This window comes from Portunus trituberculatus, chromosome 40 (genome assembly GCF_017591435.1).
Source record: "Portunus trituberculatus isolate SZX2019 chromosome 40, ASM1759143v1, whole genome shotgun sequence".
Classification (NCBI taxonomy): Eukaryota; Metazoa; Arthropoda; class Malacostraca; order Decapoda; family Portunidae; genus Portunus; species Portunus trituberculatus.
In genome coordinates this window covers 730,911-758,840 of record NC_059294.1, presented here as the reverse complement: position 1 = coordinate 758,840, position 27,930 = coordinate 730,911, and the positions used below count along the sequence as shown (strand labels likewise).

General features: G+C 41.0%; 2 protein-coding genes across 4 annotated transcripts in view; both read left to right on the top strand.

The window, feature by feature from the left end:
* The window catches only part of LOC123516242 (neuropeptide CCHamide-1 receptor-like), a 56,632-nt gene extending 46,138 nt beyond the window's left edge, over positions 1-10,494 (top strand). For 2 of the 3 annotated variants that reach the window (XM_045275473.1, XM_045275474.1), the window contains exons 2-5: positions 1,925-2,090; positions 7,465-7,687; positions 8,105-8,379; positions 8,582-10,494. In XM_045275473.1, the coding sequence (XP_045131408.1) occupies positions 7,477-7,687; positions 8,105-8,379; positions 8,582-9,310 (1,215 nt within the window). In that variant the 5' untranslated portion in view covers positions 1,925-2,090; positions 7,465-7,476 and the 3' untranslated portion in view covers positions 9,311-10,494. The remainder of the gene's footprint in view (positions 1-1,924; positions 2,091-7,464; positions 7,688-8,104; positions 8,380-8,581) is intronic. The other variant, XM_045275475.1, reaches the window with a different exon arrangement.
* A 1,729-nt stretch (positions 10,495-12,223) lies between these two features.
* Positions 12,224-26,027, top strand: LOC123515946 (succinate--CoA ligase [ADP-forming] subunit beta, mitochondrial-like). Its single transcript, XM_045274880.1, has 9 exons — positions 12,224-12,382; positions 18,500-18,762; positions 18,900-19,062; positions 19,452-19,554; positions 19,824-19,985; positions 20,633-20,776; positions 21,389-21,549; positions 22,159-22,278; positions 25,036-26,027. Exons 1-9 carry the CDS (start codon positions 12,317-12,319, stop codon positions 25,198-25,200), a joined length of 1,347 nt encoding a protein of 448 aa, XP_045130815.1. The 5' UTR covers positions 12,224-12,316; the 3' UTR covers positions 25,201-26,027.
* Positions 26,028-27,930: the final 1,903 nt, after the last annotated feature.

Genomic DNA, 27,930 nt, shown 5'->3' with positions numbered 1-27,930 from the left:
TATTATAACCTGGTATACGACTGACTCATGTGGTGAAAATGAGAAGCTGAGAGTCACTTCTTTATATAATTATTTATTTATTTATCTATATGAGAATTGTCGCTCCTCTGTGCAGTCAAAATAGCTCACCAGTTTTTTTTTTTTATATATATTTTTTTATATATTTTATCAGTGTTTTTCTTATACAAGGTTAGAGTTTCCCAGTAGCAAATGACTAACGAGATAGATCAAAATAGTAATGGCCTCCTCCTCCCTCAGCCAAACCCGCCCCCCCCCCCGGCAGGCAAAGGGATATAAAGAATAAAAATCTGAGATAAAAAAAAGAAAACAATATACATCTCTGAAATTAAAAATAATAATAATAATAAACCGCGCCATGTAAATATGTAGTACCTTGTAGTCAATATTGTTAAAAGGGTAGAGTCTTGTACTACGCGTCTCTCTCTCTCTCTCTCTCTCTCTCTCTCTCTCTCTCTCTCTCTCTCTCTCTCTCTCTCTCTCGTCACCGTTAAGCACAGAAATAAAAATCATCGGCCACTAATGTACCTTCCAAACCGGAGATGAGGACGAAGAGGAAAGAAAAAGAAAACCACCAGGAAGAAGAAGAAGAAGAAGAAGTTGATGATGAAGAAGAAGATGATGAAGAAGAAGAAGAAGAAGAAGAAGAATATGATGATGAAGAAGAAGATGAAGAAGATGAAGAAGATGAAGAAGAAGATGAAGAAGAAGATGAAGAAGAAGAAGAAGAAGAAGAAGAAGAAGAAGAAGAAGAAGAAGAAGAAGAAGAAGAAGAAGAAGATGAAGAAGAAGAAGAAGAAGAAGAAGAAGAAGAAGAAGAAGAAGAAGAATGAATGACAGTAGGATTATGAAATTTAGCTATGTTTTTCACTCACTTCTTTACCTCTTTCCTAAGTGAGCACACGACTTGCCTATCCCTCTAAGTCTCTGATCCAGGAAGTATTAAGGTGTCACTCTGCGAGGGAGGCAAGGAGGCAGCATGACGAATTCTGAACACTTTTCTTGACAATTTCTCTCTTCGTCTCGTTTCAGCTTCTTTCTTTTCCTATGTCGATGCAAATAGCAATAAAGTACAAGTAAATGATTAGATAGTGCCGTATTAGTGAAAAGGTGAGTGCAGGTGTGATGGGGAGAGAAATTAAGGTGCGAAGCGTTGTCTATTGTCTGGGAATCATTAGCATATGTGTCATTAGCCCAACTAAGCGAAGATCACGAACGAAAAGTCATTGATGATAAGAAAAACAACCACTTAATGATCACTCGCTCCCTCCTGGTGTGTCTGTCTGTCTTTCTATAGCAAGTCGTGATCTTCATTTTCGTAAACAATTGTGGATATGAATTTGTGAACACTTACGTATCTGTTTATCTGTTATTTCATTTATTTATTTATCATATCATCATTATCATCATCATCATCATCATCATCATCATCAATATCATCCTTTGCATGCGATGAAGAGTGTTTTTCATTCAGGTTGGAAGAAATAGAGAGAGAGAGAGAGAGAGAGAGAGAGAGAGAGAGAGAGAGAGAGAGAGAGAGAGAGAGAGAGAGAGAGAGAGAGAGAGAGAGAGAGAGAGAGAGAGAGAGAGAGAGAGAGAGAGAGAGAGAGAGAGAGAGAGAGAGAGAGAAAGGATAATGGTGGTAGTGGAGGAGGTTGTGATGGAGGTTGTGATGGTGGCGGCGGTGGGGATGGTGGTGGTGGTGGAGGGGGTGGTGGTGATGGTAGAAGCTGTTTTCCTCTCCATTATTCCTGTGTGACTAATGCAAGCGTCCTTTCTCCTCTCAGATTTCTGATTCATGAACTCTCTCTCTCTCTCTCTCTCTCTCTCTCTCTCTCTCTCTCTCTCTCTCTCTCTCTCTTTCCCCGCTTCAGTGTTTTTTATATTTTTTTCTAACCTTTCCCAGATACTGTGAGTGGTTGAAGGCGTCACGAGAACAGGAGCTGCTGAAGAGAGGCATCGTCGTCAGGAGCCTCGACCTTTCACAAACGAGTGATGGCATCGTAAGAAATCACTAGTTGATCAACACTTAGCTGGGAGAAAGTAGCGTGACTGTCACCTCATCCACTAAGGTACTATTTGGTCATAACAGATATATTCCTTCATTTATTTCTATTTTCCTTATGTTAGTCTCCTACAGCTTATTTCCCAGTTCTAATATGTATAAGTTTGGTCAACATTGTCATTTGCAAGAAGTAGCATCGTAAGACAGCGAAGTAAAGTAACATGTATACAGTGATGCTTGTAGTGGTAGCAGACAGCTTGGTGTGGTAACTGTAGCTTTGGAACCTGCTGTTGTAGCTGATGTGTCATTTTTTTTTTTTTTTTTTTATATATGTAAGAGACGACTCTGTCCTAGGGCAATAGAAAGTTATAGAAAAGATCCACTGAAGATGCCGAGACCCAAAGGCTGAAATATAAGTGTCTGAGAAATTTATCTGAAGGGGGAATAAACAAGTAACTTTAAGAGGCTTCCTAGATGGGAACTGTATTCATATCACGTAGGTAAGAAGCGCATCAGGATTAGACGGCCACCAAACAATCGTGTCATCTTAGGGGTATTTATACCTCCAATCATTGCGATGTCACATGGAAAGCCGCCTTAGGTATGACATCTGTGGAAATTAATTATATTTACCAGTCGCCTGGCAAACTTTGCTGAGTCTCCCAAACATAATGCAAAGAGTTTGTAACAAAAATCTTGCAACTTCTCTACCACGGAGTTGGGGACAAGAGAGAGAGAGAGAGAGAGAGAGAGAGAGAGAGAGAGAGAGAGAGACGGTTGGGAGGCGTGTGTGGTTAGTGGATGTAGATGAATCAGTGGTTGCATGGGTGGGTGAGTGAGTGAGTCTGTGAATAGGAAATATCGGATATGGCTGTGTTGAGTGGATGTGAGTAGATGGATATGGTTGGATATGGCTGAGTCAGTAGCGGGTAGCATGCTGAACATTATATAATCAGTGTGTGGCTCCACATACTGGCTTCACGGGGTCTGTAGTATAGCAGGCGTGTAAGTCTGCAGGTCTGCAGGCATTTTAGGGACCAAATGTCTCGAACACTTAATTACCTGCTCGTAATCAGGTTGATCTGTCTTGAGGGTCATCTAACCTGAGGCTTCCTAACCACCATCCACCCGACTGTACCACTGTATATTATAATCCTAATTCTGTATGGAACTCCTTCCGTCTCAGTCACCATCACTTCTAGACCACTTTGAGAGCAGGAATGGCAATGTAATCCAACATGCTCACGCACTCCCAACCACTCACATGAAAATTCTCTCTCTCTCTCTCTCTCTCTCTCTCTCTCTCTCTCTCTCTCTCTCTCTCTCTCTCTCTCTCTCTCTCTCTCTCTCTCTCTCTCTCTCTCTCTCTCTCTCTCTCTCTCTCTCTCTCTCTCTCTCTCTCTCTCTCTCTCTCTCTCTCTCTCTCTCTCTCTCTCTCTCTCTCTCTCTCTCTCTCTCTCTCTCTCTAGCATGTTAGATTTTTTTTATTGCGTGAGAGGAATCATCAAGTATGAAAAAGGGAATTCTCCCATCAAATAAAGCTGGATTTATCTTTTTTTTCTCTTTATTTCTTTTTGACGTGTATATTGAACATGTGATCGATTTGCGTTAATAAACAGGAAGGCAAACTTTTACACTTTTTTTGTCAGATTTATTGGAAACCACAAATTCCTATTTGCTTTATAGCCGCATGCTGGGAATTCCTGGAAAGTTAACCATCCAGTCATTGTTCTCCACTCGGGCTGTGAATAACACAAGTGATGGTCTAGCTCACCCATTATGTCAGTTAAAAATACATCCAAATATTCAGTGGCGGTGTGGCCCTTGCTGACTCACCCCGCGTCACACTCTGTGTCATTGAGTCACCTGTGACCTGCAGAGAGATTGGCGGCTGGCGGGGAAATCTCGAATGGGGGGAATGGTCTGTGCTCGCTTAGGCAGAGGTAGTAATGAGAGTGACGACGCTTGCTCAGTAATAATGCACACACCAAGGCCGCCTATACGCATTCCTGAACATGTCAATCACCTATCTCTCACACTGACCAAACAGTGATAGACGTTGCAAGAGACTTCAAAGCTGCTTTCATGATTCAAGTGATGGCTTAGCAAGTTTTCTGCATTATCGAAAGGAAAAAACACACATGAAAACCAAACCAACCACCTGTGTGTCATTTGCAAATTGTTCTGAAGAACGAACAATACCCGCCATGACACCTCAAGACATCCAGAATGCGGCGACTGTTTGATCTGTGACTTGTGATATAAAGCTTGCCGTGAAAGGATTAGTGTTGCATGCAAAGGAAAAAGAAATTATTGATCATGGCCAAAGTCTTCTCTTTCTTCCTGAATTTTCACTTTTGACTTAACGGAAAAGTTTCCCCTGCAGTTTTCATTCCACCGACGATGAATCTGAGCAATGTATCCAGTTAAGTTCATCCAATACGTTTGCTTCTCGAAACAAACATTCGTTTTTTGTAATGACGGAATGCCAATGAAGATTTTTTTTTTTTTTTCAATACTAGTCGAATGCACTTTTTGAAGTTACAATGCGTCGTTTTCTGCGGGAACACCAGAATTGTCGGTACCTCAAGGCAACGCTGGGGAGGCTTTGTTTCCGGGACAAAGACACTGCCTGCCCGCTGGAGAGAGAGAGAGAGAGAGAGAGAGAGAGAGAGAGAGAGAGAGAGAGAGAGAGTGGGGTGGGGTAGGAAGCGTGGAAGGATGGAAAAGATTGAAGTGTGTATGTTTCTCTTTGATGATTTTTTTTTTCCCAGCAGCGAAAAACTTATTTCCAGAAGACGCAGACACACTCTAGTTCACACACACACACACACACACACACACACACACACACACACACACACACACACACACACACACACACACACACCTCACCGTATTACAACACAACAACCACATAACAACAGAAAAGAGAGAAATGAAAAAAAAAAAGATTAAAAAAAGCACAGCTGTAACCCGATTGTTGTCACCTTACTTAGTAGAATCACTCTTCACTCACAATTTAATATCATCCCATACCGAGTCTCTCTCACGCCCTTCCTCTCCCTCTCTCCACTCCTTTAACGTCCCAGAAAGCCCGCGACATTCACTTTCCACGACATAACAAACAGAGTGCGTCGGGGGCAAGGCGAGTCCATTAGAGGGTGACCGGGAAGGCGTGGCAAGACGGGGAAGTGAGGACGGCTGACAACGACCTTTTCGTTTCATTTTGGGACAGGAAGGGCCGACGGGCATCCGTTTTAAAGGGATGGGCGTGAGGGAGGCCTATTTGGCTTGTAAGGTTAATGATTCATATGTAAATATTTCCTCTTTTGGTGTGGTATGTGCATCAAGAGAGAAAGAGAGAGAGAGAGAGAGAGAGAGAGAGAGAGAGAGAGAGAGAGAGAGAGAGAGAGAGAGATCAACGAAAGGTTATGTGCAGTAATGATAGCAAAAGTAATAATGATAATCATAATAACAATAATAGTAATAATAATAATAATAGTAATAATAATAATAATAATAATAATAGTAATAATAATAATCATAATAATAATAATAATAATAATAATAATAATGATAATAATAATAATAATAATAATAGTAATAAAAATACACTAACTTCATTTAGAGACAATATATTTACGCAATTAACGCCTTTGTCATCTCCAATTAAAACTTTGTTCCCGGAGATTACTAAGCTCCTTGATGTCATAGCTATTCTTTACAGAGGAGGCACAGAAGCGGAAGCCCCCATCTCCTCACACACACACACACACACACACACACACACACACACACACACACACACACACACACACACACACACCATTTAATTTCACTGAAAAAAAAACAAAAGTATAAATATCGGTTACATTTTTTTTTTTTTTTTTGTACTTTGAATCACTGCTCCCCTGACTTTACATCTCTTTCACCAAGGTTAAGGCCTCAGTGTTGGTGAATCATTCATTGTCTCCAGGGTTTATTATGAGGTTCAGTAGGCAAAGTGAAGGGATTGTTAAGACTGTTGACTGCGGTGAGTAGTAGCTGGGGGGGGGGGATTCCGCGGCAGCCCAGTTAAGAATCACCGATATAGCCTGAAGCGTCTTTACTCATCCCACCCTTACTTACAAACATGTCACTCTCGCCTGTCTGTCTTTCCTTTGTCACTGTAGCTTTATGACGATATATGGTTATCGTTCATGCACAGTTCCCCTTCTCTTGTCAAGATTTATTACTTTCCTAGCATGATGAATTTTGAGAAATTTGGGACATTGTATTACTTGTTTCAACATTCAAATCATATTGAATTCCGATGCATCCACGCCTCCCTCCAAAGAAAGTGACGCGAGTGAGTGATGTGTGTTGCTGTTTATTGAGGAATATGCAAGTAGTGACAGTCTCAAATAATTTCAATCTATTCCACCCGTGTGAAGATTCTACATAAACTTTGTCGAGCATTTCTGCGTGTTATTTTCGACTACTACAAGAGTAAAGTTGACGATACAACTACTTATAGAGATGTTGTCATGGTCTTTTTGACAGTTCAGCACAGATTCTATGTCGTTAATTCGGATAAAAGCGTGTGAGGATCAACTCATCATGGAAAAGAAGGAGCTGGATATTATACGGTGGTAAATTAATGAGACAGGATCAGTAATCAGCTTGCTAATACCGAGTCACAAAAGGGTAACTATACAATTACAGAAGAGAAAGATAAGTGGAAATATGTAGGCATGTTTCATACCGAGACTTCCATGCACGTGTGAGCTTCCTTTATTTTCCTATGGTCTTTAAACATATGCTGATGAGAGCTCAAGACACTCCCGCACCACACACTCTCCAAGATAACGGGAAGTGAGGCGGGCAGCCTCCCTTACTCCGAATATACGTAAAATTGAGTTTTGCATGATTCAGGGAGGAATGCAGACCATTATACAGCTCCATCACGTCCGTCACGTTTAGAGTTTTGCGAGGAGACAAGGAGAGGTGTGTCAAGGGAGCCGTTGAGGACATTGAAAGTCATGTCAATGTAGACAAGGCAGTCAGAGATAGCAGACTTCCATAACGTTGCATGAATGTTGTGTTCCATGATTTTTCGTTTTCCCTCTACTTGTATCGTCCACTTTACAAGACTGAATTATGAAGTATTATTGGTTTTATTCCGTTATTGAGAACCAGTATAGGTAATTTTGTTTACCAAATGCTACTGAGATTTGATGGTTTATGTGGTCTAATTTGTGCACAAATTGTAGGGATTTTGAATATGATAAAAGAGTAACCAGGCCACGACGTTTCCTGTTATATAGAATATACAAATGAAGTCAGTTTTTAAAGTACGTAGCAGATTTTTTGGCTTAGTAAAGGTTTTTTATTAATTAACGAAACAATGCACTACACTTGTTTCCTTTCTAGCAATAAAAACCTTATTTTATTTCTAGCGGGAGCGGCAGATGACAGAGGCACAGGAAGTCTCCCGAGCCTTCCTGGGCACGTACAGTCCCTTGGTGACGATGGAGGAGGAGGCAGCCATGGACTGGGAGGCGTCCCTCACCACGACAAGCTCGGCCAACGTGTCTCTGAGTTATAAGCCTTACGAGGAGCGACCAGAAACGTACATCGTGCCCGTGCTGTTCGTGCTCATCTTCGTGGTGGGCCTCGTAGGTAGAGAGAGAGAGAGAGAGAGAGAGAGAGAGAGAGAGAGTGTGTGTGTGTGTGTGTGTTTTGTTATCCAAAGCATGTGGTGTGTAACATTCCTTGTAACATTAAAAAAAGTAACGAGACACTGATCGCCATTATCATGAGGAATCGTAGTCTTCATAATTTATTTACTTTTACGTCAAATATAAGGGGAAAGTAATATTCAACTATGAAGTATCTTATTTATAGTGTTTGCCTCGAGTGCCTGATCCCCTGTAACACTCAAGTAACGGAACACTGATCGTCATCGTTATGAGGAAATGTAATCTTCATAATTGGTCTATTTTGACGTTAGGTATACGGGCAGAGCAATATTCATCTGCAAAGCGTGTTGTCTGGAGCGGTGTTTGCTTGGGGTGCCTAATCTCTTGTAACATTCAGGTAACGGGACGCTGATCGCCATCTTCGTGAGGAACCGGAACCTTCGCAGTGTGCCCAACACGTACATTATCTCCCTGGCGCTCGGGGACCTGCTGGTGCTGCTCTTTACGGTGCCCTTCAACATGGTCATCTACATCCTCGACTCGTGGCCGTTCGGGAACTTCGTATGTAAGTTTAGCGAGCTGGTGAGAGACGTGTCTGTGTGTGTGACCGTGTTCACCCTCACAGCGCTCTCCGCAGACCGCTACCTGGCCATCGTGTCCAACGTCAGGAGGGTGAGGCGCTTGCTAGATTTTCATCGTTTTCTCTTTTTCACACATGTCTACTTGTAGTAGTAATTATTTCAGTACAAATATATGTTATAGATTCTTTTAGTTTTCGTTCTTTTTGTGTAATGTGTAATATCTCAACTATAAATTTCCTCTCTCTGTTCATCACTAATGGCACTGTCCCTCCCTCCCTCCGTCCCTTCATCAGGCAGCAGGCGGGGTGGGGCGCAGGACGGTGCGGGTGGCGGTGGGCATCTGGGTGGCGTCAGGAGTCCTTGCCTTGCCTGCCGCCCTCACGTCTGGGGTGAGAGAGTTTTCTGTGGGCCACAAGAATATCACCGTTTGCGTACTCTTTTCCCAAGACTTGCCGCTCTGGTACTCTAAAGTGTACGTGGTGACCAAGTTCCTGCTGTCGTACCTGCTGCCGCTGTTGGTGATAGCAATCTTCTACCTCCTGATGGCGATGCACCTGCTGTCCGCCGACGACGTGCCACAAGAGTCGCACGTGTTCCATCGGCAGCTCAGGACTCGAAGGAAGGTGGCCAAAATCGTGCTCACCTTCGTACTCATCTTCGCCGTGTGTTTGCTTCCCACCAACGTGTTCCTGGTGTGGTACTACGTGCTGCCCTACGGCTCCTACAATGACTTCTGGAACGCCATACGCATCATTGGCTTTTGCCTTTGCTTCCTCAACTCCTGCATCAACCCCATCGCGCTGTACTGCATCTCTGGCACCTTCAGAAAATATTACAACCATTACCTGTCCTGTGTCCTCTGCTGTTGTAAAGACGGCGGCGGGACTGGCGGCACGCGGGCCCTCCTGCAGCCCTCAAACTCTGCTTTTTCTCGCTGTCGCTCCTTCACCATGCGAGGCACGACGGAGACCATCACCCTCACCACCTTAGTGCAGGACCGCCCTTCCCCTGCCACCTCCTGACACACGTCTCCTCATCCCTGCTCCCCCTCCCTCACCCGGCATGCCTCGTCCCTGTCCCTGCCTCCTCCCCCGCCCATAGTGCTCTATTGAAGCTTGACTCGTCCAGTGCGCGTCAGCTCCTTGTGGTGAGGGACAAGGACGTGAACCGGAGCGCTTCTTGTATCTATGCCGAGGTTGAGTTGTGAGGTCTGTGTGAAGTGTTGTGCTGAAGGGTGGACCATAGGCCAAGGTAGCTCTGGAATCAACGAAAGAAAAATTTCACGCTTGTCTAGAGATTTATGAGAGAAGTGTGAATAGGAAGTAGTTCTGAAGTTATCACAGTTGTTATTATTTTACTAGCGGTTATCAGGATGTAGTCTGATTTTTTATAAAAGTTCATGTCTCGTGTGCTCGAATCAACACACGACGTATGGGAACTATTACATTTCAACATTCGAGAACAATGGACTTGATAGGATGAAGGCGAAGGCGGCAAAGAAAATTGACAGGGCATCTGAGCAAAATGAGGAGAGAGAGGAAAGTAAATGAGTCATGGCAGTAAGTTTGATAATAAAGAAGTTCAAAGACAGAATGGTTCCAACCCTCTCATTGTATGTAAGGCTTTACAGTGACACCAGGCGGCGTCCATGTAGGGAGCAGTCTGCAGTGGGTTTTGGCCCTTTCCAGTTACGGTGTGTGTGTGTGTGTGTGTGTTTTGTCTGAGTCATTGCCGTGTGTGGGATTGCCGGCATTTAGTATATAATTAACTTGTATAGATAAGTGTGTGTGTGTGTGTGTGTGTGTGTGTGTGTGTGTGTGTGTTGCTACGAAGTGACCAGAAATAGCACACGCCACACACGTTGTAATTATAGTTAATAAAGTGTGAAAAGTGAGATGTCATTTAAAGTATTTTCTACTCGGGATGTTTTTAGAACCTTGTATGCGTAAACTTAGATTTTAAAGAATTTGAAGGTGATTTTACCAGGTCGTGTGCAATTCAAATTAGTAATTAGTAATGTACAAACTTGCACTATCAACGAGGTTTTCCATCAGTATGTCAGACATGAGAACTGATGAGAAAGCTGGCAATAAGTTCAACATGATAGCAAATATAGTAATGTCTAAGTTATATTGTTGTACTGCTGTGTAATATTTTGTCTTGAAACCTCTTGACTGTTTATGGCTTAATAAAAGGATGTGATACACGTGTAGGGTTTTGAGAGCCACGCTCAGTGAGGAAGAGGAATTGTAGTGTAATTGCTTTTTCTATCATGCAAAACTAGGGTCAGTATATTTAAACGCTTTGATCTCTCACCATCACTACTTTCCAAAAAAGATGTTTATGTTTTTTAACCACTTCAGTACCATAACACATTTTTCTGTTCATATGGTTACTATTTGGTGATTTTATACAGCTTCAGGAACTGTAGTAGAGATTAGAATAGCAAAAACTGCGGTCATTAATCTTCTGACTTTCATAGATCCTTCCTAATGTCAATAAAATCTTCTAATCATACCCAAAACTCAAGATAGAAATGCGTTCCAGTACTGAACGGGTTAAGGGTATTCTTATGGGTCCGGTGATGGACTGGCAAGATTTCTAGATTATTATAAGGAGAAACTGTCTTGAAAACTCGGCTAGTCGTCTCTGTGGCCTTGGAAAATTGTCTTGGTGAGAGAGCAAGGCGTTTCTGAATAAGTCCTCCATACCTATAACACTTGATGGGTTAAAAGTGACAGGCACCAGTTCAGTAGTAGAGTACTGCTCTGTTCCTTTACTTGACTAAGCAACTAGCAAGGCGCAGCCGCGGGGCTCACTACGTTTTCGCTAGGACAAATTGATGCCTGCTAGTATCGATTAAGTTAAATCATAAGGTATTGTGACACATGTCATGGTCATGTGAGGGATTGTTGACTTTTAGTGTTGGTGCGTGAGTATGTATACGTATGTGGATGATTGTACGCAAAGGTTTGGTCGTAATTGCTATCAGGTGCGTATGTATATAGCCCGGCACCTTAATGGGTCTTTTTCTTTATTGCTGTTTTGTTGCCCTTGACCTATCCTCCTCCAACATTATGAATAAAAATAATGAAAGGATGGTTTAGTGACATTAGTGTGTGTGTGGCTGGTTGATGGGATGGATATATTATAGTATTATAGTATAGTATTATAGTATAGTATAGCTTACTAACGTTTGGTGACGGTGTGTGTGTGTGTGTGTGTGTGTGTCTGTGTGTGTGATACTCAAGGTAAATGAGATGTTTTTATTCAACAAGTTTTAATTTAGCTTTTCTATTGGCGGACGAAGTTGTCAGACAGACAGGTAAGCTGGAGAATGTAGCTTCATTACCAAATAACTGTCTGGTTAGAAATTGTTCTCGTTCAAACAAACAAGAATTTTGTGTGTGCCCTTGATGTTTTTGGTGTATCCAATAAATGTAATACCTGCATTTACCATGCAATTTGTGTCTGCAGTTTCTCAAGACTATCCCTTCCCATATTTTCAAGAAGTAGTCAAGATAGTTACTATAAATACTCCCATATTGACTTTACTTCGAAATTTGATATACACGTTTCACATAAATCGCCAAATTACTCCAGTATCAGATTTCAAACAATCTGTTCTGTGGATGGTCGCATTCTCAGATACCTCAGCTCTTCAAGTCTGCCTTTGTCAATGTTTACTGTTATTTCAAAGGTTTGTCAGATGTCATAGCACAAATACGTTCCCTACAGGATGTCCCTATAAGTATGTCATTTATTTACGGTAGAAGAGAAGTTGGAGAACATGAACAGGCCGTGGAAGTGACATACTTGCAGTCTCACCATTTATAATGACTTCCCACTGAACCATACAAGAATCAACATATTGAGTTAAAATAAATATAAAAACCATATATTTATTTTAGCGTAGATAGTGGAAGGATCTATGTAATAGAGAGGCTCATTTGACTAGTATCTGCGCTCTGGCCGGCGGCGGCGGCGGCGGCGGGGTGGTGGCGCGACTCAGCTGATCGAGGGACAACATGGCGGCGGCGTTGTACCGGGCAGCTCTTTCTGCCGAGAGGATTTTGGCCCGACGAGGCCCACAGGTGAGGTGACTGTGTGTGTTATGTAAGTGGTAGGTGTTGAGCAGCGCGGTGGGTAGTGTGGGGGCGGCGTGGTGAGGCAGCGAACCAGGAACAGCGGCAGAACGAATGGTGACTTTCTCTGCCTCGGTATTACTTTTGTGGAGTTATCAAGATTGGTGCGAATATCATCACTTGTCACAGCTTCCCGTCACCAAGCAGTGCGGGGTGCAGGAACCGAGCAACTCGAGTGTGGTGCATACCAAGCAGATCGCATTGATTTAATTAAGTTTTTTGATTAGGTCTATTTTAACGACACATTTTATTCATTATATGTTTTGAAGTTCATCTTAATCCTGAGTGTTGGCTGCCCTAGTCACACTAATTCACGTCCGCAACATTTAGCCAGTCACTGCCACTACACAGGGAAAGATCTCACTCCCCGGCTCTATATTTCCTCTGCTTTCCCTGACTGACTGTATATGTTCGTAAAGTGCAAGGGAAGTACCTAGTTACTTGGTTTAGTTTAGAGGCCTGGCACTGTCCTATTATAGACATCCCCTAGCAGTTCTCGTTGCCCGGCTTACCCTTCACAGCTCTTTCTCTCAGCTGGAATATGGGAATGAAAATATGAAAATTAAAAACTTTAACTTGACCTAACCATGCTGCTAGTTAGGAGGACTGACCGAGCAGTCTCTTCTCAATTTTTACACTGAGTGAACCAAACAAACAAACGACCAACTTTCGAAAAATATCTTACGCTTAAAGTGGGTCTGTGCAATGTAAATAGTTTAGTAAATAAGGTTAACGAAGTAACTGATCTCCTGCTTGACTGTGATATAGAAATTATGGCAATTACAGAGTCCTGGCTCCTACCAAGCATTCCTAACTCTTTCCTGTCTGTCCAAGGGTATCATCCAATAGCCCGCACTGACGTTGTTGGAGATGTCCGAAAACATGGCGTATGTTTCTACATTAGAGACAACATACCCTTCATTTCCATTGATAGCAACTGTCCCAATACTCACATAGTGCACCTAATTTCATCAGATGTTACATAATTGTTGTATACCGACCACCGTCAAATACTCAAAATGACAATACAGCATTGATTAATCTCCTAGAACAGTTTTGCACAGGCAAGGAAGTTCTTATACTGGGTGATTTCAACTTGCCAGCTATTGATTGGTCTAATGAAGATGCCTTATTCCAAGACTATGATCCTCTAACTCTAGCTTTTACAAATTGCTTTAACACTATTGGCCTCCATCAGTGGGTTGACTTTCCCATTTTTACACCCTCCGGAAACACCCTTGATTTAATTTTGTCTACGGAAACAGACAGAATAGGGAGTGTTGAGTCGCTCTGCCCCCTACCTGGTTGTGGACATGTCCCGATCAGGTTCACCTACCATTTCACATTCAACATTTCTCAAGATGGCAACGTTTGCATTAAAAAAGAGAGCCTGGGAAAGAGGAAAGTACAAAATAATAGATAATCACGTATCACAGGTTGACTGGGACTATAAGTTTTGCCATCTCTCAGTAGATGCAAAGTTCATTAGACTTTTGCAAATCCTCACTCCTCTCATAGACTCTTATATTCCTCTATGCAAGCAGCTTAGTCCAAGCTCTCCCCTCCTACTGCTTTAAAGAAAAACAGAACAACAGCCTGGCAGCTGTTCAAGTCTACCAGAAGATTCTATGGGTGCCACTCCCAACAATGCACTCAGGCCTTGGAAAACTACAACATTATCAATCGACAATACAGAAACCACTTTATCTACTCCCAGATAGCTTATGAAAGGACTCTCATGGATAAGCTTAAAAGAAATCCAAAAGCCTTTCATCAGTACATTCGTAACAAAAAAGTAGGCGCTCCCTCCGTGGGCCCCCTATCACATCCTGATGGTTCACTAGTAGAAGATTGTGGTGCCATGGCCGAAATTTTTATGAACAGTTTCTCCTCTGTCTTCAAAGACAGCTGCCCAAATCCTTTTCCCCACCAGATGTTCCAGGGCACCCTTGACAATGTAAATATTACTTACTCTGCATTGTGTAAAGGCCTTGAATCTCTTGACTCCAACTCAAGTATGGGACCAGACAACCTACATCCCAGACTTCTTAATTCTTGTCCCTCTCTTGCTTATCCCATATTTATCATTTTCTCAACTAGCCTAACTGATGGCGTCATCCCTGACATTTGGAAAGTCTCCGATGTTCGACCTATCTTCAAAAAGGGATCTCGCTCTGCTCCTCTAAACTACAGACCCATAAGTCTAACCTCAGTCTGCTGTAAGACATTAGAAAGGATTGTGGCCGAACACATTTATGCATTTCTTGAACATAATGCTTTACTCTCTCCCAACCAGTTTGGCTTTTGGCGCAGTAGAACAGCTGATGATCAACTATTGCTTACTTACAACTTTGTCTCATCTGGACTTGACACTGGAAATGTACTAGTTGATGTTATTCTATTTGACTTCTCTAAAGCCTTTGACGTGATTAACCACTCAGTGCTACTCCAAAAACTCCATAGCATTGGTATCACCGGCAACCTGTTAAGCTGGGTTTGCTCTTTCCTACTTGGTAGATCCATGAGAGTATCTGTTGCAGGTGTTAAAAGCAGCTACAGGGATGTAAAGAGTGGTGTACCTCAGGGCTCGGTACTGGGACCCTTACTTTTCCTACTGTATGTTAACCACCTGCCATCCACGATACAGAACAACTGTAAAATCTTTGCCGATGACTTAAAGATTTACTTGAAGTACAGCCCATCTACCCCCCTATCACTGGCCCTTGGAACTTCGTCCTGTCAGCATGACATAAATAAGATTTGTGATGTTGCTTCCTCTTGGGGTCTTGACCTCAATAAGGACAAGTGTGTAGTGTTAAGGCTACAACGTGGTACAGTGCCTTGGCAACACATAGGTGCGTTGTCAGAGTATTCGCTCCAAGGACTCCCCATCACCATGGTAGACCAACACAAGGACCTTGGTGTCCTAGTAGACTCCAGTCTCAGATTCCATCACCACATTCGGTCTACTGCCAACAAAGCCTCTGGAATGTCGGCAAATTTTCTCAAAAGCACCCTCTGCAGATCCCAAGACTTCATGATCACTCTCTACAAAACTCACATACGACCAATTCTAGAATATGCCTCCTGTGTGTGGAACACAGGCTTCTCGGGAGACCTTCATCTGCTGGAATCAGTACAAAGAACCTGGACTCGCCACATTGAGGGCCTGTCTGAGGTACCATATGGTGAGCGACTCAGAATATTAGACCTATACTCAGTCCAGGGGCGACTGCTGCGTGCTGACCTCCTCAAATACTGGAAAATTTTCCACAAAGAGTGTGGTATCTCGCCTGAGGAAATATTTACCATGGCACCTTCTCAAGGTACAAGAGGACACAGATTCAAAATTCAGATCACCCACAGTTCAATAGAGGCCAGGAGGAGATTCTTCTCACTACGGTGCGCCAGTATATGGAACTCCCTACCAGACGAAGTTGTGGCACAAAAATCTATCACCTCATACAAATCAGCTTTGCATCATATTCTAGGTCCACTTCTTTACAAATTCCCTGACTAGTTATCCTATTTCTTTACTTCTCTTACAACTTACACTTTCGTAAAAGTCTTTTCAATGTTTCTTTGTTGTATTGCTCATAGCTAACTTCACTAACATTAATAATCATTTGAATTTTTCTCCATGTTTCATAAAGGTACACAACTCAGTCTTTTTATGCCTCGTAATTGTTCTGTTGTCATGCTAGTAACTAGTTGACTGGCGTACCTTTTGAACTGTGCTGCCCTTACTTTTCTCCAGTACCTCCAACAATGTAGTACAAAGTGCTAAAGGGTAGCCAACCAGGTGAGTTAACCAGGGGAGGGGTTCTGAAGAAGACAATCAGTGGTGTTTGTTGCTTCAGTTAGGTTAGATTAGATTAGGTTAAAGTTAGGGTTAGGTTAATTTAGGTTGTCATATTTTCATTCCCATGTCCTGTCAGCTGAGTGAAAGAGCTGGGAAATGAGGACAGCTGGATGGACGTCTTTATTAGGACAGTGATGTTTAGAGGCCTTGCCCCACAGGCATGATGGTCCATCACTGCTGTCAGACCTTGTAGTGCTACCTTGCTTTGTAGCTCTTTGGGCCATTTGATCCAGTATGGCTGCCGTGGTACAGTGGAACCATGCATGCTTTGGGGTCCGAGGGGTCTCCAAGCGCACTGATCCTAATCCTGTCCATGGTCCAAGTGTAGGTTGGGTTTCCTTACTTGGGGTAACGGTTTCCTAGCGGGTGGGCTTTGAGATAGGAGATACCCGAAAAGGTATCCCCTTTAGCCCAAAAACTCCCGTGAAATGCCCACATGGTATATATATATATATATATATATATATATATATATATATATATATATATATATATATATATATAAAAGTTTGGCATTTAGCTACATAACCTGGCACTGGGGACTCATCTGGCACTGACCACAGGAATTTGTCCAGGCCAGACTTGAATTTATCCTGCTGGCTTCTAGCGATGCTTTTTACTTCCTTGGGCAGGGCATTGAAGAAGTGTGGCCCCTCATGGGTCATGCTTGATGCCAGTAGAGTCCTGGTCTGGTTTGGGTTGGCAGGCTGGATCTTATGCATTTATGATCACTGCTCTTGGTGTGTAAGGCATTGGCTGCAGTGCAAGTGCCAAAGGGTGCAGGTTTAGGTAGTGCCTATCCGTCCAGGATCTTCCAGGTGTAGATGGCTCAGTACCTGTTCCTTCTTTGCTGCTGTGAGTAGAGCCCTGGCACCCTGCGTCTGTCCCAGTGGCCAAGGTAGAATACTATAGAATACTACCTCTCCCATACTAAGGGCAGTCTCACACATGTCAATATGCAGATGGCAGTGGTACCTGTTTGAAGTATCGACAAAGCCCTTGTAGCCAGAGTGTGTTCACATATAGTGGCTGGGAAGTATCAGCTAGTTTGGCGGGAAATGAATGTAAATGAACAGTTACCCAACAAAATGTCTTCTTAAATAGACTATGCACAAGTGCAATCAAATTAAACCATTACAAGTATCCACCTACAAGAAGACACTGCTGAGAAGGAAACAGTCCTTGGAGAGTGACAGCCATCTCATCAAAAGTAATTCTACAAAAGCTTTTCTTGCTGTATAACCAATGTTTTGGATCCCAGACAAGCTGTTTGTCCCTCACTAGCTTCAACGTCTTTTCTGCCTCTAGACACATGTTCAAAGCTTCTTGTGTGACGTCACAATGTAAACAAAGCTGCTGGCGGCTGGATATCACCAACGTATCAGTCTTGTTTTGCTGGTAGCAGTTCTACCGACAAGGCACCAAAATTTACCTGATACCTCTAACGGTTAGCATTGCCACTCACATATTGACTCGTAAACGTGCCTTAAATTTCATCTTTTCGTGGCTCTTTTCCTATTCATCAGTGATCTTAACCAAACTTCTTGCCCTACACTTATAATAAGTATTACCTTATCCTTTCCCAAGTCTTTTCGTAGTTGTTGAACCCTTCACCACTCACACAAGAAAGCCACAAAATGCATGACTTCTGATCCCTCAAAAATTTCAGGTTTCTCTGTGCTCTCTTCTACCACGATTTTCATACTAACTGCACTTGCCAACTGCATGCCTTCTTTCCTCCTGTAACCTTGCTGCACAAGATGTTCTACTTTCTTGCACTTATTTTGTCCACCTTTCTAATTCAAGAATTTAGTCCTTATTCTGAATCAGTCATCCCTTTCTTTGGAATTCCCTGTCTGCTTCTATATTTCCTCCTTCCTGTGGCTTGAATTATTTCAGGAAAGAGATTTCAAAACTATAATTTATTGTTTGATTTTTATATTTGACATTTGTTCTGGAACTGGCACTTCAGTGTGTTTTTTCTTTAAATATTTTGTTGTCCTTGCCGTATAGGCTTATTAAATAGTTAGTATGTTTTTTGGCGAGCTGGGCTATTCAGAGCTTTTTGAAGTTTTCATTTTTTGAACTGGAGAGAGCTGGTGCAGCTGTGCAACATCTCTTCTTACATGATAAAAAATGATCTTTACTTTTACAGATTAGATTTTTTTTTGTGGCATTATTACTAAATATTTTGTTGTTGACAGGCTATTGGGTGTACAGCATGGGGAGGGCAGCACCAGCAGCGCCGTGACCTTAATGTCCATGAACATGTGAGCTTCACTCTGCTCAAACGTGCTGGCATTCCTGTGCCAGGGTTTGGTGTGGCTCACACCCCTGAGGAAGCTGTGGAAATTGCCAACAAACTGGACTCAACAGATGTGGTAGTGAAGGCACAGGTGCTGACTGGAGGTCGTGGCAAAGGCAATTTCAAGGGTGGCTTCAAGGGTGGTGTCAAACTCGTCTACTCGTAAGTTAGTGATGGTTGTTGTGGGCGAGTTGTGCTTCCTGTGATGTCATGGCTGGAATAATGCATAAGTCCTGCATATTCATTACTTTGTGTTCAGATGTAAAGAGGTACTAAAAAAGAGGTTGATGAATGCACAGGGCAGAGGAGGCAGGTGAAGTGGCCTCCAAGATGATTGGTGACATGCTGGTGACCAAGCAGACGGGAGAGAAGGGCATCCCGTGCGGCAAAGTGATGGTGTGTGAGCGAAAGTTTCCTCGTCGGGAGTTCTACATGGCAATCATGATGGAGCGCTCCTTTGCTGTAAGTCTTCTTCTTATGGACTCTTTTGCAGGTCTGTGGATTTTTGTATTCTTTTTATTTTTTGTTTATTTATTTATTTATTTTTTTTTATTTATTTGTTTTATCTTATTTTATTTCTTCTTTTTTTATTCATCAAAGGCAACATAAAGATGGCAAGAATAGTTTGAAGGCAGTTTTGATTTAGAATAAGATATTTCTTCATCTGTGAACCCATGGCATTTTCCAACCCCCTATTTATTGACATGAGGGGCAGCATCACATCATCAATTTGAAAATACTCCACAGAGGCAGGTAATTATTAGATCACTGCTTGTTTTTACCTGTAACCTGATCCGTATGAGAATTTTCTTTACTTACCTGTGTAAGTGTTCATTATTGTTGAATTTCAGGGTCCACTCATCATTGCATCAGCACAAGGAGGCATCAACATTGAGGAAGTGGCTGAAGAGAGTCCTGAAGCCATCATTAAGGTCCCCATTGATATTTCAGAAGGTAATCACAATGTATTTCTTACAGGGTCTTAAATGGATTCTCTCTCTCTCTCTCTCTCTCTCTCTCTCTCTCTCTCTCTCTCTCTCTCTCTCTCTCTCTCTCTCTCTCTCTCTCTCTCTCTCTCAGATGTTTGTTATTTAAGGTTGTGAATCATATCTTTAATTATTCTTTAGAATTTTTATAGAGTTTGTAGTTGGCTTTTTTTTAGTATAATTGCTAATTCTTGTAGCTCATGTAGAAATAAAGATAGCCTTGAAATCTATCAACAGGAGTGACAGATGAGAAGGCAGAGGACTTGGCGAGACAGCTCGGCCTGGAGTCCCGTATGGAAGAGACAGTTGCCGTGATCAAGTCTTTGTATGCAGCTTTTATCAACAACGATGCATCCATGATTGAGATCAACCCATATGCTGAAGACACTTATGGCAAGGGTGAGTGTGGCTTCTTGCTTTATAGCTATTGTTGTATATTTGAACTACATACTGTACCTTCAAGGCTTAGGAATTGTCTTTGGTTTCTTAGCCATGTGTGGTGTGGCTGATAGGCTCAAACTGTAAGATTGTGTGCCAGCTTTCATATTTTTCATACCGGGTGTCTTTATTATTCATTATGAGACTGCCTATTCATATAGAAGATAAGTGTCATGGTGAACACTGTATGGTCTTGTAACATGTTTCTCACAACATTGTATTTTGTCTTTTAATTACTCAGTGTCTTAGGAGTCAGTTTGCTCAAATACCTGAGATGTCCTGGGGTTCAATCCTGAGTTGAGTGGAGACATAATCATGTAACTTGCCACTTTCTTTTGACAAAAAACCAAGGAGTTGCATCCTTCCAATCTACCTGGAGTAGACACTTACTGAATGGTTCAGCTTGTACATGTTATTTTGATTAATTGTTGCATAATGAACCTCACTTGTATATCACTGTGAACTTTTAGTATTGATAAGAAAATAAGAATTCGCATGGCTGGTTGATGTGTGTTTAGCTAGATGAGAGTGAGAGAGAGAGAGTTTAATGGGTTATATCTTTTATGATGTGCATCCATACATTTGTTACAATGGTAATTTTCATTCAGTGTATGCTCTGGATGCGAAGATGAAGTTTGACGACAATGCAGAGTTCCGTCAAAAGGAGATATTTGCTGAGCGTGATTGGTCACAAGAAGATGCAAAGGAAGTGGAAGCGTCAAGATACAACCTGAACTACATTGCTCTAGATGGTCAGTAATGACAGTAATGTTTAAAGTTAGAGGCTAGCTTACTTTTTCTCAGTATGTGATTTATTTATTAAGTGTGGATCCTCATTCACATACCAACTAGCTGCTGCAAGAACCAACACAAGAATAATAAACAAAATTAAATGGTTCTTGCCCTTATTACAGTACTCCTTTATCTGGTAAAACATGTGATTGTTGATGTTAGAGAGGGGTGTGGTTAGACCATGTCATTAAGATCGGCTGCATGGTGATTTGATGATGGATTTTAGTTTACACTTTTTTACACAGGTTTCATTGTGCTGATCCTGGATGTGAACTTGTGTCAGGACATTGTGTTTTAAGTCATATTTATAAGGCTGGAAACTCAGTTTCCATGTCACCCTCCTGTTGGAGTACCGTATATTTCTTGTTCATAAAACTGTCTTTTCCTCCACACATGATGACAAACAAAAGGCCGAATCTGAGTGTGCAATGGAGCTCCCTTGAGGTTGAGCTCTTGAACACAAAGATTATTGCTTGGTGAAGCACTTCTGATAGTGGAAACTTAATATTCATTTATGAATCCTATACCATGTCACAATGTTCTTTAGTTTTCATGATCAAAACTGTTTTCAGGCAGCATTGGATGTCTTGTGAATGGTGCTGGCCTGGCCATGGCCACCATGGACATCATCAAGCTACATGGAGGATCTCCAGCCAATTTCCTGGATGTTGGAGGTGGAGCCACAGCAGAGCAAGTCAAGGAAGCCTTCAAGATCATCACTACAGATCCTAATGTATGATTTGGGCATGAACCAGTATTTATATGGCATCGTATTTGCCATTACCTCTATCTGGCACTAGTAATAGTAATGGTGCTGATATCCATAAATTTTGTGGCTCCTTTGATAACATCCACAATATCTAGGAGTGCTGGTTACTCTTTTTACTGGGAGCCTCTCTTCACTAGTTTCTCTGTGGTATTGTAGCATTATTTCTGAATGTGAGGTGAAGATTACAAGCATGTTATATGATCTGTAAGAATATTTCTGGTAGTGTCTTTATTTTTATCAGATTAAGAAGTCAGTTAAGATTACTAAATGGGGCAAAATCGTAGGCTATTTATAGTCTTGTATACCAGGAGTATGTCGGTAGCTTTCCAGGGGTTCTCAACATAGGGTTTGCAAACCTCGTAGAGTTCACAAGATTTCCAGGGGTACTTTGATGGCTGATCTAATAATATTCTGTTTGATGTCAGATTACTGGGATTTGGTAGTTAGTCTTATAACTCAGGGGGTTACTAATGAGAAAAAGGTTTAGAACCTCTGCTATAGGCAATGAATGTGTGTGGCGTGTGGAGATAACACTTGCTATGTATGGAGCTCTATCATATCTTTGCTTTGCAGGTACATGCAATCTTGGTGAACATCTTCGGAGGAATCATGCGTTGTGATGTCATTGCTCAAGGTGTCATAGCAGCTGCCGAGGAACTCAGCCTTAAGATACCTATTGTCTTGCGTCTCCAGGTAAGGAAGTAGGGGAGGTTTGTTAAAGGTTTATTAAGGGTCCTAGGAAGATGTATCTTACAGATGAACACACACACACTGGAGGAGGTAGTAGACACTTACCGAAACGATAATTTACTCCCAGTGTGGTCTAATAGCACTAGTTCAGGGGATGCTGTGAACCTTCCATTAAAGCTAGTTGTGATCTCATTGAATGCTTCCCTTTGTGTCTCACAACTCAAGGGGACAGTCACAGCTTGCCCTCTAAAGACAACTCTCCTTCTTCACATAAAACTACATGCACTTACCACTCATGCACCCTTCACTTAAAACTCAAAGTAAAAAATGGCGACTCCAAACCCAGCCTCAGAGTCCCTTTTGGGTAGGGGACCAGAAATGTCCCTAGGTCAGACTCCTCTCTTGATAACAACCCCAAATGTCTTGACACCTTTCTTAACTTTATCTTCATTAACTTCTGCAACATTTGCAGTCTTAGCTCTAATTTTCAATCTATGGAACACCACCTCTCCTCTACTAAACCTCATCTTTTCCTTACTGAAGCACAGCTGTCTGAGGCAACTGATAGTACTGTAGCCCCTTCTCTGTTCCCTCCTACTTTTTCTATTCTCATTTTTGTTCCAAAGCTGGATGTGTGCAATGACTTAACTTGCTCTTGTGCCCACGCTTGCAAATTTTCCATCATCTGGCTTCAACTTAATAGTCATTCTCTACCTAAATTAATCTGTGCTGTCTATCACTTCCATAACTCCTCTGATGATAGTAAATTCTTTGAAGATTTAACTTCCAAAGTGGACCATATTCTGTCCCTCTACCCCTTTTGCAGAGATTTCCATTCTTGGAGGTTTCAATGTTCACCACCAGCTTTGACTTTCCTCTCCCTTCACATCCTGGTGAACTAGCCTTTAACTTTGCTATCCTCCATGACCTAGAGCAACTGGTGCAACACCCTATTCATATTCCTGACCATCTTGGAGACACGCCCAACATTCTTGATCTCTTCCTCACCTCTAATTCTTCAGCTTATGCTGTCACTGTATCATCTCCGTTGGACTCCTCTGATCACAATCTCATTTCTGTATCTTGTCCTATTTCTCCAATCCCTCCTCAGGATTCTCCAAAGCAGATGTGCCTCTGGTATTTTACCTCTGCCATTTGGGATGGACCTGAGGAGGTATTATGTTGCTTTTCCCTGGAATGATTACCGTTTCCATCAGGGGTGTGGAGTCAGAGTCGAGGAGTCGGCTACTTTTGGCCGGAGTCAGAGTCAGAGTCGGAGTCGGTAAAAATATGAGTGACTCCAACTCCTTTGCGTGATAAATTTTCGAGTAAAGATTCCACTTCATGGAGATTGGAGATTTCTACAAATTGGGAGAAATTGACTTTGTGGAGAATGTGTCCAATCAAGCACTACATATATAATTTTTATTAATTTATGATAATTATATAATCGTTAAGTACACTTTTATTATGGATTGACTCGAAAATATGTAAGTATTGATTCTCTTAACTTTCGTCTTTTTTTGGGTGTGGCAACTATCGGGCATTTTGCTTAATCTTTTCCCTTGGCCACCATCCCTGATGTAAAAAAAAAATAGACTATATTGTTGTTCCTGGAGTCGGAGTCGCAACATTTTTAAATTTACTGGAGTCAGAATCGGACTTTTGAAAATCCGACTTCACACCCCTGGTTTCCATGTCAGAGACCCATCTCTTTGTGCTGAATGCATAACAGAGATGATAGTGTCTGGCATTGAGGTGTATATTCCTCATTCTTTTTCTCAACCTAAACCTTGGTTTTAACACAGCCTGTTCTTGTGCTATACATGATAGAGAGGTTGCCCACAAAAGGTACTTGAGCCTTCCGTCTCCTGAATCACATGCAGTTTATATTTCTGCCTGGAATCATGCCAAGTCTGTTCTTCAACTTGCCAAACACTGCTTCATAAATAGAAAATGTCAAAATCTTTCAAACTCAAACTCCCCTTGTGACTTCTGGCATCTAGCCAAAAACATCTTCAATAACTTCACTTTTTCATCTTTCCCACAGTTTTAGTAGATACGGTGGAATCAGAAGCTTTTCATCCCATCAACTCCCTCCCTCTGACTGACTGTCTTCAGCTTCTTTCTCACTGCTGAAATGTTGCATCTCTCTATATTTTATTGCTATTTTCATGCTAACTGTTCTCCTGATCTTGCCAACTGCATGTCTCCCCTCCTTCTGCAGCTTCACTGCACAATGCTTTCTTCTTCCTCTCATCCCTATTCTGGCAAACTCTCTAAAGCAAGAGTTAACCAATACTCAATCATTCACTGGTAAACTCTGGTACTTCCTACCTGCTTTTGTATTTCCGCCTTCCTACGACGTTTCTTTTAAAAGGGAGGTATAAAAACATTTGTTCCATAATTTTGGCTGGCCCTCTCCTACATAAAGAAAAATAAATAAATAAAAACCACTCCTCTAGACACACACCATAAATACTTCTCTCTCTCTCCACAGTATGTTTACAAACCACAGTCCCTCACCACAGTTCCCTACTAATGTTAGATTACAGTTTAATATCTAAACATCTTTGACAGAGTCCTTATGTTTGGAAAATGCAGTTGTTCACCATAGTTCTAAATTAGTCACTGTTGCTCTACATTGCCTCCACCAAATAATTATGCATTTAAATTAATATTTTTGACATCTATCTGAGTTACAATGGTAGTGAAGTCCACTGTCCAGCAGTAGTAACAAAGACATTGTTTGTCCAACAGGGAACTAATGTTGATGATGCGAAGGCCCTCATTGCCATGTCCAACCTGAGGATCCTTCCTTGTGACAACCTTGATGATGCAGCAAAAATGGCCGTCAAGCTGTCCAACATCATCACTCTAGCCAAGGCTGCCAATGTTGATGTAAAGTTTGAGTTGCCAGTGTAGTGGATTAAGCTACAGTCAATTTACAGATCTTTTATTGTAGATATGGAGACAAATTCAATATTATAAACCTTTCAGTGTAAATTGAGAAAAATTTTTACAAATCATGAAAAAAATACATAAGATTGGCTCCTTTTAGAAAGTTTCTGTTAACATAAACATCTTTAATATCAATCTCATTACTGCTTTAAATTGAAAGCTAAGATTCCCATTCAATGGGAGGTTAGCTATCTTATAGGTATTTGTATATGTATTACTATTTATATTTATTAAAATTTATGGTGCTGAATTGATATTAGTGCCATGCAAAACTGAAAGAATCTGAAAATTTGTATGCTGGAGGTGTCCAGTCTGAAATTATTAAGCGTAATTCTGTGTATTCAGAGGTTATAACTGCTGTGCTTTGTGACTGCCTTGTGTAATCTACATTGTACAGCATTAGGTTTCTTCTGTGCATGGAACTAAAAGTACTGATTGACTTTGTAATATGAATGTACCAATGTGTTGTATATAATGTTGATGAAATTTTATCATGCATGGAAACTTGAGGCCTTGTCACTTGAGCAACAATAGAAGATACTCGTATACATAAAGCCATACTGGTATGTTTAGTTCCATTAGACTGTGTTATATGTCAAATGTTTGTTGGAGGAAGTACATTGTTCATTGAAAAAGTGCTCCAATGGCAAGGTCTCAAGGAAAACTTGTATTAAAGCAACCATCTGAGAGATACAAACTCTAAAGGATTATGAACGTTATCTTTGTGTACATATTTTCCATAAGTTATAAAAAATAAAGCCAATGGCAATGCAAATGATTGCCCTATTAAATATTTTTTTTTATCCTAATGTCTTGAAAATAAAGCTTTATTCAAAAATACCTTGAAATACCTAATCATACTTGATTGATAAAACTGATGAGACCGGACAGATGAGAAAGAAGATATGATGTTCAGACATTTTTCCAAAGGAAATAGCAGCAGCAATAGAGTAAGTAGTATGAATGAAGGTGAGGAGAGCACAATATTACAAAGGTGACAGTGGGTACACAATTGAAAGTGGTAAGAGCAAAGAAAGATGATGGATGGTCTGGGAAAATCAGAAAAGCTGCATGCTTAGATAGTTGTGCAATCAAATGTTTTAGACTTACTTGTGTGATCAAGTATCGGCAATATTGCTAAATATTTGGTGTGACCAGAATTGAATGGGATGGATGCTATGTAATGAAAGAAATAAGTGATAGAAATAATGAAATGCACGACCCTGAAATGAAATGACTTGGTTACCTGACGAGGAAAAGTGTGAAAGATATATAAAGGTAAGTAGAGATTGAGGAAGAGACTGAGTTAACTGGAAGTATAGGGTCAGGATAGAAAAGGGAGAGGAATCTGTATGGTTACCTTATAAGGATATGTGCTCTTGAGACTTTTCTGAAGTACTGTGGTTATCCTCACAAAAGTATTAAAGCAGACAGGACTAGTTAATTCTCGATATTAATCATAATCAAGGCTATTTCATACAAAGAATGATTAGAAAATGAGTCTTATGAAAGACTGGTCTGTTAAATGAGACACTGTACTGTTCATGCAGTATTTTCCCCATACCATAATCTATGCTAATACTATGACAGCATCATCACTCACTACTTATGAACCAGGTGTATTTGATACATAATTTCATTCAGGCATCATATAAGGTATAAAATACGGTAACTACTGGAAGCTTTAAAGAAAAGTATTTCAGGCTGCCAGCCACCAGGGGTAGCTACTTCACACTGAGTCCTCACAATAGCACACAAAATAAGAGAGAAACGATAGATAAATTAAAGCAGTTTAACCTCCACTTTCTAAAGAAACAAGGCTGCTTCTTGCTTTTGAAAATAAATCTATAACACTGCACACAAAAAGAGATAATTGCACAATTAATGAAAATATTGAAAATACAGGGACTTCTTGATTTATGCATGTTTAAAATATGCAATTTCGGAAATGATGCGAAGTAAAAAGCCTAATAATTTTTTCATGCTACATAGATTACTTAGAATAATACGATATCAAGAAAATCAAGTTATGCGGCTGGTTTAGTTTTGATACAGCCACCAGGTATTCCCTGTGTGTACTGACAACATGCTGTCCTTTCATGTCGTGCTTCAAGCTCATTGTTACAAAAAGTGGGCAGGAATTGATAATGAAGTACTTAAAGAACTGGTTCCTTGGGTGGGTGAAACCATAGGAACTGGTTCTGCATGAAATCAGTAGAGCACAGCTGATGTATACCAACACACCCAAAACAAAGCTGCATAATGGTACAACTCAATATAAACATGTACAAGTAAGAAATAATAAAACCTAACTTATTCTTTATAAATTTGTTTGATATCCTACAACACCTATCCTTCAACTTGATGTGAGCTGAATGCCAAACTTGGTATGTACTGCACAGTTTAGTTCAGTAATTATGTTCACTTTATGTAATATTTACATTACATGATCCATTCAAGAATGCATCCCTCACATAAATCGAGAAATCCCTGTACCTTCAAAATAATAATCATTGCCATTTGGAACCTTACATAGTTGTAAATACTTATCTGTAAATATCACAATGCACAAGTATACAGTATATATATATATATATATATATATATATATATATATATATATATATATATATATATATATATATATATATATATATATATATATATATATATATATATATATATATATATATA